The sequence below is a fragment of the Dermacentor albipictus genome, chromosome 1, assembly GCF_038994185.2.
Source record: "Dermacentor albipictus isolate Rhodes 1998 colony chromosome 1, USDA_Dalb.pri_finalv2, whole genome shotgun sequence".
NCBI classification, from domain to species: domain Eukaryota; kingdom Metazoa; phylum Arthropoda; class Arachnida; order Ixodida; family Ixodidae; genus Dermacentor; species Dermacentor albipictus.
Window position 1 is genome coordinate 36,564,857 of NC_091821.1, and position 11,474 is coordinate 36,576,330.

General features: G+C 45.3%; 1 protein-coding gene across 4 annotated transcripts in view; it reads left to right on the forward strand.

The window, feature by feature from the left end:
- Positions 1 to 4,278, forward strand: part of Sirt1 (Sirtuin 1) — a 55,341-nt gene extending 51,063 nt beyond the window's left edge. For all 4 annotated transcript variants that reach the window (XM_065430726.1, XM_065430725.1, XM_065430727.1 and 1 more), the window contains exon 12: positions 1,363 to 4,278. In XM_065430726.1, the coding sequence (XP_065286798.1) occupies positions 1,363 to 1,733 (371 nt within the window). In that variant the 3' untranslated portion in view covers positions 1,734 to 4,278. The remainder of the gene's footprint in view (positions 1 to 1,362) is intronic.
- The last annotated feature ends 7,196 nt before the right edge of the window (positions 4,279 to 11,474 follow it).

Genomic DNA, 11,474 nt, shown 5'->3' on the forward strand with positions numbered 1-11,474 from the left:
GCACCCTCATGGCCGAGAAAGATAGGCGTCAAATGGCAGCATCAGCCAAGAAGTGCAAAGCATGAGAAAATTTGTGCCAGTCCCTCAAAAAGCGGCACACAGGGGCTGGGAGTCAGCAGGACTACATGCCTGGTGCCTACTGAGCTGTTCCAGCTGTAAATTTGTAAATAAAGTAGGGTTTTGCACGTTTTCTCACTTATCTCAAAACATGTTTATGGCTCACTTCACTAGACTGTCGGAGTGATAGCTCATGATCTACAACAGCTAGAGCGCTAATTCTTTCTTTAGCAGAAAGCCTAATCTACATATTAAAAAGTGCTGAGAGCAGAATTTCAAATTTGTGCATATGTATATTTCCATTTTATGAATTTTCTTTTGGTGTGGTAGCCTTAGGTCAAGGAAAGAATTTTGATCACCTCCTGAATGGCTAATTAAAATTTGATTTGAAAACTTTTTGCAGCATTGCAGTTATTGCACATTATAGTATCTAGCCATGCAATAATATTCACTTTCTGCAGAGCCGTTTTTTTTTCATTGTCTCCGGAAACAATAGAGTGGCAGCACGGTCAATCTCCTGAACTAATGAACCTACAAGAAAAATTATTGCATATTTGAAATCAGCACGAAAAACTATGTAAGCTTGTGCATTTTCATCAGATTTGGCCATAAGATGCAGGAAATAATCGCCACAACCCATGTCCCCCCTTAAGGCTTGTAATTTGAGAAGTTGTTTTTTAAATTTAATGAATTTAATGCTCTCCCTGTCATTGTGCTTGCTTTCTGCTGCTATTTTCTCTAGTTCCGCATTTTTGTTTGGTTCTGCTAAGACTCTGCCTCAACTCAGAACTGTGTTGAGCAGTGCGAAAAAAATGTGTGAAGCACTGCCATGAACGCATTAGATGGGGAATCTCTGTCTCAGCAAATCGTTCAATATTGCTGCAAAGCATAAATTATTATTTTTAGCTAATAGTATTTTGGACGAGCACTAGCTTAGGTCTCTCTGTGACTGGCGTGTAACTTGAACATAGCATTATAGACAGCTCTGCACGGCTGGTAAATGGGTAACTCAAACTCCAGAACAGCATGGTGTCACGTTATAAAATGCATTCTCAGTCAGTGAAACAACCTGACCTTGCACATTGTCACTTATTCAAGTGACATTCTACTGTTTATCACAGCGTTCAGCCCAGCAACGGCACTGAGTAGGCATGTCTGCTCCAATCTTTGTTGTCTAGATGTCAGGTGCCAAATCATTTTCCTGTCATTACATACACAGAATTTTAAAGATTCCCAGTGGCCTTCCGCCTTCCCTTTTTTTCCTCACTCATGCCAGTCTGAAAAGTATGTGTGGCACTGTTACAGAGGGCCACTACCTCTTCACACCACCATCCACATACATCTTTTCTGGGGCGGAAGTCTACATGGAATCTGAAGACTCTGACAGTCCAGGGGCCTCATTTACTGGTGAAGAAGAGGAAGATGCTGAGTCAGATTCCGAGTCATCACGCTCATCCTTCAGCTCAGATGAGGAAGAAAGCCCTACGCACACATCTGGCCTGGAGAGTCCATCGCAGGGTAACACCATGGACTGTGAGCCAACTGAGCAAAGTACCACCACAGCCAGCACTGCACCACTTGTTAACAACATAAACGAATCCATTGTCATCAAGGCACGTGTTTCTGAAGAAGAAGGCTCCAGTGATGTAGAATGCAACACTCTTCGCTGCTCCTGAGGTTCTGGTCTCCTCTGCCCGTTAAGAACCATGGCTCCCACTCTTGCTTATTTATTGGTAGCGCATTCCCCACAGCCTTTTGTGATCCGGCTCTCCCTGTGGCCAGTAGACTTGCAGATGAGCAGGTCCAATTGGTCTTCATTGGTTGTTAAGATGGTTTCTGGCTTTGTGTTGCCCTCGCTGCCTTGGGCAAGGTCATTTGGGGAAAGTGTGTAAACTTTGGAGGGGCTGTTGCACATTCCCTCCGAGTGGCTGTGGGCCTGCTGCATGTTTTATTGTCTCTGATGGCTTTTTACTTTTGTGAGCCCTACAAATCCTAGGGCAGTGTTCCCCTGCTAATGTTATCACATTTTGTTTTCCTTTTGAGCTATGTTGCATCTTTCTTGCGCTATCTGTAATATGCTCAGGCAGTGCATGTCACTTAGACAATTCTGTTGAGCCTGGCAGCGGCGCATGTTGTCCAAGTGCAGCTCCAGAGCATTTGTGGTCTTTCTACTACTACTCTCGATGGAGAAGTTCTTTTGTGTCATGTTGTGACTGTTGTGTACTGCTTGCCCCCTGTGGGATGGAAATGTTGGCATACAGCCCCCCAGCCAGTACACATGATAGAGACACTTTGCCAAGACTCTTCAAGGTCCTTTGCCACTACGTGCATGTACATATGCTGCCCCATCTCCACTTTTGGAACTATTGTTTTATAATCTTGTTTCTGTTACTTTGTTGAGATGTTAAAATCATGCCCTCCTTGATTTCTTTCTAAATTGTCACCATATTCTTACATGGCAGAGGTAATAATTCCAGACGTGGAATGGTGCAGAGGATTCAGTTGGGATGGTGTAATTGTTGGTTTTGTATACAAGATGTAAATACAGTTCTGTTGTCCTCAGCCACGTGTGTTTTTGCTGCCTCAGCACATTTTGCAACACAACCATTTCATTAGAAAATTTACCTTTTCGCACAGTGTCACTAAAGCCCTTGCACACCTCTGTGCTGTTTCTATTCATTAAATGATCACTTTTCGCCTTTTCTTAGATATTCTTACTGTGTGAATACTTGTGTGGATATGTTAAAACATAGATTTCAACTTTGTAAGACATATTTACTTGTATGCAGTGTGTCAGGTTGGAATGCTGACTTGTTGTTTGCTGTCTTGTGCTGTTATGAGAAAGAAAAAAAAAAGCAATTTTCCCGTTACACATATTAACAGCTGGGAATGGTATGTTGCAAGCAGTTTGGCTTCATTCGAAGTGCGATAGTGTATGGGTGTTCCTAAGCTAGGGTCAACCTTGCTCAGGTTTGGGTGCAAGTTTCCTAGAAAAACATATGCTGTGTGCCTGTTCACATAACTTTGTTGATATCCCCTTATTTTTTAAAATTTTTTCTTAACTCCCATTACTTGTGTCTTGGGCAATATCCTTGAAAGAGTTCATTGAGTTCTTGGGTTCACTTTGTCTTTTTTGAGCCTATTATCACAATTGTTGCTGTGTGTGTGTGCATGCCGTTACCTCTGCATCGCTGAGTTGTTTGCTGTTATTGTGATGTTTTGGTAGTGCAGCTATGACTCGATGCCCAGACTTGTATTATTCACTGCTAGGTTGTAGTCTGTCATAGTGGCACATAATGACAGCGCACATCCCAATTTATGTGCCCCTCAGTATGCATCTACAGTAAGGTCAAAAGAAGCAATACAAAAGCATCTGCACAAAAGGTAAAGCCGAGGTGCAACTTTCTGTGCCATCAAATACAATTACTTCGTAAAACACACACACAGCAGCTTTTGGTCTTTTGTTGCTATTGCAGTTTAATTCACTATGTATTTTGTCATTGCTGCGTAAGTCTTCTTTTGTATGTCCAGTCGGGCATTGTCTTGCTTTTTCTTGTGTGTTAGTGTTCTGCAAAGTATAGGGCTGAGTGCAATTGTACATCTGTGTGTATCCTGCCATTTCTTTTTTGTCAAAGATGTTCCTTCATATCTCTATTGTCTTAGTTATCGTGGGTGAGCGAGATTGCCACCGTTTGAAGCTGTTACTTCAAGCTGCTGCTCTTTGCAGGGCTAGGAGCAATGTTTTCCTTCTACTTGCCCATTTTGTCTTTGCAAGTGTGATCCCGTCTGAAATGGCAGAGTCTACCAAAGGTTCTGGAACTTTAATGTTTGTGTAGGTAACTGATTTTTGGAACAGGCAGAATCCTTACTGTATTGATCTACTAAACTGTGTTTGTCCTCAGTTTTAATGGGTGTAAATCACCAATCTTTCTTTATTGCCATTCAGTTGACTCTTGTAATATATGCTGAAATATTTGTAAATAGCTTAATATTCTTGTGTTGTGGCACAATTTTTTATGGTTTCTGTATATACCCCTGCGCCTTATTTATTGAAAGTGTCTAGGAAAGGATTTACCCTTTTTTATTCAACAAATGTGGAGCTAAAATTAACTCTGGAAAGGAAATGAATGAGGTAGCATTAGGCCTTGTGTACTGTCTATTATATTGTTGTGTGCTTGGTGGTTTTATGTAAAAAAAAAATACAATATCGTTATCTTTCTATGTGTCTGGCTCATTAGATTGCAGCATGATGTTCTGAAGTCTCAAGGACACAGAACATTTCAGAATAATGTGAAATGAAACTTGACATGCACAAGTTGGCATTATTGCCGAAGACATTCATGTGTACTTTCTATGTGTAATAACATCCAGCCAAACCCCTATACAATGAAGAACTTGGTTCCACTATTATCATTTCTTGTAAAGATGTTGCAACATACTGCGTGCAATAGGATAGGGTAAGCAGCTTCAGCAAAAAAACACCTTTATTTAACATGAATTTACTGAAAGTAGCCGCTAAATTTCTTCTACATTCATTGTCTGACTGAATGTGCAACTGAAGCCAACCTCATGGTATTGAGGTTTGTGGAATGTTTGTGCCACTCATGAAATTTTTTGGCTGGTAGGTAGTTCCCCCCCCCCCCCTTTTTTTTCAGTGGGGCTGGGCAGGGAGGGTGTGTACTACATTTATTGCAGAGTCCGGAACCTTCCGTGGACAGGGTCTTTGTGTTGTGTAGGTCGGATGCAGTGGGCAGTGGTGATGCCACTGCGTGCATTCATTGTAAAGCAACAAATTGACCATCAGGGATGCCTAAATTCCTTCATTCGTTGTAGTGTTTCATGGTGTAGAGGCATTAACAAGACATACTAAAGATTGAATTTGCCCGGGACACAGTATCCTTTTTTATTCAGGTCATTTCATCGTGGAGGTGTTATGACTGTATTCAGCTAATGAAAACAATGTGCTAGACTCCGCTAGTGATATATTTCAGTTGTACTTAATACTGCTGCACAGAGCGATGAAGGGACAGGACTTGAGTGAGAAAACAACACACGACAGCTGAGTGCATATCAACTAGCGTACTTTTCCGTGAACGAAGTGCACATATAGCCTACACACATGCACAGGGGTGCTCTTCCTGGTCTAGCTATGCCCTCTAGGCAACAAGGAAGTCATGCGAACACACTGTGGAAATCGGTGTTCGGATGCAGATCGAGTGCTAGAAGAGTAAATACCCGCACGACTTCATAGCTTGCATCATGAATGCTTTGCTTCAAAGAAACTATGGTGAGCAAGGTCCCAAGGAAGATGCGAGGAGCAAACCTTTCATAACCATGCCCTACATACACACAGTATCATACCGACTGAAAAAAAAGTAGCTGCTAGGTATGGCGTTCGCGTGGTCCTCACAGCACCACAAAAGGTAAAGGGATTGTGCGCAAAGGTAAATGGAATGACTAGAGAAAGGGACACCCAGAATGCATGCACTACAAACCACAATAAAATATTTATTCACTGTGCGACGGGGTGCTCTACGGGATACCTTTGTCATGCGGGGCTAATTACGTGGGCCAAACGGGCAGGTGCGTAAATGACGGACTGCGCGAACATCGTTACAACTGCAGCCTTATACAAGCACCAGGGCACATAGCCACTCATTGCGCTTCAGGTAAGTGCAAGGCTATGTTCCACAAACGGTGATCCTGCTAAAAAGTAGGAACCAAAGGAAAAGAGAAGTCGTGGAAGCATACAACATCAAGATGGACCCATGGCTCATGTGTCAACGCACCGTCTATTTCACTCAACAATAGATAGATAAGCTAATCACTGACAATAGAGGGCGTAGGTAGACCGGGAAGAGTAAGGGGAAGAGCACCCCTGCGCATGCATGTAGGCTATATGTACGCTTCGTTCGCGGAAAAGTAAACCAGTGGGTAGTTTGCGCTCGGGTGTCGTGTGTTGTTTTCTCGCTCAAGTCCTGTCCCTTTGTCGCTCTTGTTACGAACTTCAACCGCTGCACCACGATAACGGCTTTGTGGTCCCGTAGCGCTCGTCACCCGTTTCGTGACAGAGCGTTGGTAGCGAAGACTCCGAGCCTGGCGTCGATGAGAATAACAAAAGGGACTTTATACATTATATACAGGTTATCATACAGGACATGAACGGGTCGGCACTGGGGCCGAGTGCTCACAACAAACGCGACTGTTCTCGCACGACGACGTCCGGCGAAAACGCGTTTCACATCTCACCCCAGTCGGGAGCGATACTCTCTCCCGGTGGGGTCGGCAGATCCTGTTTTCGAGCGGCGTGTCTCTGCTTTTATAATCCCCGAGGCCCATTGTCACTCAACCGGCCCAATACAAAGTCAGCACACGACGGTCGTCCGAGGGGTCCAACCAGCGACCGCGCTGGCCACCCGGTTCAAAGTTCGCGCGCGCGGTGACCTCCAGGCAAGGGAGGTGCGGCGCCGGGCCGTCGGGCACACGCGGACACGTCAAAACACGCTGCTCCGCCGAGGCTTCTCCCGCACGAAGGCGCAGCATCTTGACTTGTGAAGGGAGAGTTATGGCGCTCGCAGGATAGATTCTGCATCTTGCAGATTCGGGATCCGGGCTTGTGGTAATGGCACAACACTCTGCGCAACAGTGTTAAGTATGTCCAACCAACTCGTTGCGGAATTTTCCTGTATTCAGTGGTAATTTTCGAGCACTCGCCTCTGGCCTAGATGCTTAGTGACATATTGTGTGCGAGGACATACGGTAGCACTATTTTCCGGAAGTACACAACTAAAGTGGTATGCTGGATAACAGTGTGCTTCTAAGGAGGGAGATGAACACTTTCAAATCAATCATGGAGCTGGTGGAGGCCCTCAGTCCAAAGACTCGCTGGTGCAATCCTTCAATGCAGCAACGATAAACTTCACCAGGTACTCTAGTGCTGGTAAGGTGGTTGCTTGTGTCAGCCACATAGCCCATGGGGTGAAGGGACAAGGTAAGGAGAGGGATGAAAAAATGGGTGGGGTGGGGGACAGCGCCACAGAAGGTGTTGGGAGTTAAAGTGACCTCCGCAAGAAGGGCAGACAGTTGAGGGTTCGTCTTCGAAAGCACGAAGAAAGTGTAGGTGGGTTGGATAGAGCTAAGAGTCTGACTGCACCTGGCGCAGTAGTATGTAGTAGTATGTGACTTTAAAGGAAGGAAGTGAGAAAAGTGCGGTGGCCGTAACTGTACAGTTACGGCCGCCGCACTGTGAGGACATCTCAACAGCACTGCACAGGGGAGGGGTGAGGGAAAAAAACGCAGTTCCGCCAGAAAGGCGAAGCATCGATTGTGATAGCAAGTTAGTAGGCATTATACAAAGTAAGGATAGCAGTATTTATAGGCCGTATGAAGTTGTAAGCATTCGCTTACTGAAATAACAAGCACGGTGTCGCGCGCATAGGCCAACATGAACACATCGCGCTCGATGACCGCGTAAATTCGCTGTCAAAACGCTGGAGGGAGGAAACGCGGCAGCAGCAGCGAGCAAATTGACCATCGTGCTGTCTCTCGCTTCAACGCGAACTAAACGTCGAAAGCACAGCGCGTGCGAAGCTACTGGCACTCGGCGCATGCACTTTGTCCACATCGCAGGTCGCTTCGATCTGACCTCTCTCTCTCACTCTCTCTAGTTGGTACGCCACTGTTCAAAGTACAAAATATCTGAAACGCAGAGTTCTAGCTCTTGGGGCATTAGGAAACCTATAGTTAATAACAGCAGCGTGATACTTTTGAACCCTTGCTTACAATTCTTTTAACGCTGTATTTCATCAACACGCATTTACCATCGCACATGAACTTGCCGTATTGTTCCTTTTATGGTCGCAAAATTTGACCTTAGTTGTAATTGTGCCAGCGCATGTCCAAGTTTTACACCGCTCGTAAAACAAAATAGTAACGCTATGACCACTTGAATGCAAGTGATATTCTACCGGAAATGCGCAAAATATTCTACCATATTCTACGTATTCTACCGGAAAATACGCATTAACCCACCCGTTTGGAACATTGCCTACACATTGGCCATATCATGCCCGTAATTTTCCCCGATAAAAACAAGATGTGTTTAGCTCGTCGAGGACACCGGAGGAACAAACTACGAATCTCGTAAAATGCGCGAGAACACATGAAAAAACGGGTGTTTAGTGATGAGCTGCAACACTTGCATTTAAAGCAGGAAAGTGAAAGTTTCACAACGCATGGCGTTTAAAATTCTGTTTATTTTCACAGAATTTCAACCATCTTTCGTGCTGTACGTTGTTTTAGAAGTCTGGGAAACATTTTGATTGCGGCAGTATGACACTCTGGAATGCTTCAATGAGTAACTTCCTACAAGGGCGGCAATGAACATACACAAAATAAACATATATCGCCCATCACTCAGAACATTGCTTCGTACTTCGAATAAGTATAAACACCGTGCCCCGCATATTTTACCGAGGATAGCGGGGGAGAACAACTAAATGCCATGTATAACTCATAAAAATTGGCAGAAAGTGACTATTCAGCAACCGTTTCAGAGCACATAAGCAACCTACACGGTGCAAATTTTCGGTACACGTCACCAAAAAGTGGCCCTAATTTTTTTCAAAATACGAAATATCTGCTGTTTTTACTCCTGCAGAGAAACAAGTAATAGTGCATCTCTTATTTAGAAACAGCCTGAAAATGAAATCGTCAAAGTCGGAAGTGACCCATGCGCGCGTGTAACCCTTTCCTGCCCTTTCCCTCCCCGACGGAAGCGAAACTGCTCTGATTGATTGCGCGCGTGGCGTGAGCGCGCGCCTATGCAACTGGAATTCTTGCTATGACTCACGCTCCGGCGCCGGCGCAGCTGTCAACTCATCAAACCGCCCTTTCCCGCAGCTGCTCTGCTCTGGGTGCAAATGGATTTTTTTTTTGCGTGACCACGACAACGCCACTTGTGAGTTACTACAAACTTCACTTGAAAACTGCAGCCCTATGCAAATTTTAGGTCAGTGGTGTCTGTCGGTTTATGGGGAAGTCGAGGCAGGCAGGCCACGACAGAGCAGCTGTACGTTGCACAGATTAGTGTACACTAGCGGCGCTCTTCGGACACTGAGAAAACGGTACCAGTGGTCAACCGCGCCCACTGTACGCCTCGCTTTTTAACCCTTTCCCTACCATGGGGAAAATGTTTTTTTTTATGTTACCCCAGACTTCTTTTCTGAAGAAGCTACTGCACTCAATATTTTAGTAATGTATAAAAAAAGCAGACTAAATGAACTTTTCACTCATAAAAGTTTTATTAACGAGATATATGTCATAAAAATATATAAATTACCAGAAGCAAGATTCTGGGATAAAATTTAACGAGGTTTGTAAAGACACGCGTGTATCTACTGAGAAAAATATGGAAAAATATTATGAGATATACAATATGTAACGCCGTCTAATGGCAATATCTCCGAAAAAAATCTGAATTTTTAATTGAACAGGTATTTTACTATACAAATTAAATGCAAGCACTACAGTTTGGCGTGCCGAGTAGCAGCCGCCCATGTTCCGGGGGGGGGGGGGCGCTTGCGTCGTCGTCGCTCTCAAAGTCCGACGAAAAGGCAACATCGTCAGACTCGCTGCTGCTCGATCCATCGATAAAATCGGCCGCAGACGCGGCGGAATCAAAAGATCTGCGATGTTTCGAAGTGCGCGCGCCGCTCCTGAAGGCGGACATTTTTGCTTCCTACTTTGGCGATCGCGAAACTACGGAGCGCGTTTAAAAATTAACGCCTGGCGGGGGAGAAGAAGAAGCCACGGAGTGCGGATGCTCGTCGCGTCAGCTCCGCATTTTTCTTATGATTCTCGGCGGAAAATAGCATTTTGTGGAGAAATCCATTGATAATCAAAAGAACAAGTGCCAAGGACCCCAAGGATACCATTCTCTACCTGGTGGGCCAGTTTTTCGGTCGTCAATCGTTCTTTGCCCTCGCTACGCGTGGCGGGGGATCTACGCCCAACGCGTACACCTCGAACATCTCCGCCGCGGCAGTGGCAGAGAGAGCTCTGCCTAGCGCGCCGACGGAGATATCCAGGCCCCCCTCCATGATGGAACTCGTGAGCGTGGAAAGCTAAGAAATGCAACCGGGGGAGTTCGGGAGAGAATCAGGCTGGTGTGAAGCGCGAAGACGCGATGCAGCGGTTGGGCCGGATTGGCGGGACACAAGCAGCAGGGAAGAATCTTCGTCGGGGAAGCAACAAATGGAAACAAATGGAACAACGAACGCAAGGTGCGACAAATCATCGAAGCAAGGCTACCTAACCTGCCAAAATATGATTACAGAGTTATTGTGCGTCCAGGTGGCGGACTTAACGTATCAGACTACAAGCTGGATCGCATTTACTGCTGCCTGCGTAACGCTGCCGGGGTCGGTCGAGAGTCAGCGGAAGAAGACAGCATATGCATAAACAGCAAGCAAAATATAGTGGTACTCAGCACGCCTTCCGAGGACCGGGCCAGGAAATATGGGGCTATCAATAAGCTCCACCTTGGAGAACAAGAATTTGAAGCAAGTACTTACAGAGCAACTTAGAGAGATTATGAGAGAGAGGTTATGGGAGCGTTTAAAGAAATGTTCGGTGGGTTACATCAACAAATCACAAACATGTATGTAGAGATTAAACAAAGATACGATGGATTAGAGAATAGAGTAGCGGCACTAGAAAGCACACCAAAGGATATTCGGCCAGCAGGCGCAGTGCCGGTTGAAAGCAAGCCGCATAGCAAACCGAATGCGGTAGAAGATAGCAAGGCCACCGGGGAAGAACAGATAAATCAGCATGGCGCCGCGTAACCAATACGCGATTTCGCAATGGAACTGCCGCGGGTATCGTCGGAAGCGAGGAAACCTGCAGCAGTTCGTAACAAGTAAGGAGACGCCAGATGTCATCGCCCTGCAGGAGACCGGGGGGATGGCAGATTATTGCACATGGGGGAACCGAAAGGTAGTATGCTGAAAAGGTGGAAAAAGCAAAAACAATAGGGAATTAAAAAGGATAAATGTGGAATTAAACAAGGAAATCGAGATATATGCAAATAGGTTAACGCAACAAAAGTAGGAAGCCACGTGCAACTTGATGGAAAAGTAGATGGGAATGTCCAAGAACTGGACATTCTTCGATGCTTCTTGGAACCCGGGAGTACAAAAACCATACAAAGACACAATATACAAAAGGTTATACACAGCTACGACGGTGCAGAAGAAGAGCTCTTTCGAGAGCTTCAAAAGATTTATGTTGGAGATGCGGATAGAGAACGACTATCTGATTACCTAGGTAACGGGAAACCTGACCTCGATACCCCCATTACGGAGGCAGAAGTCAGATATGAACTTACCAGGCTCAACCCGAAATATGCACCAGGA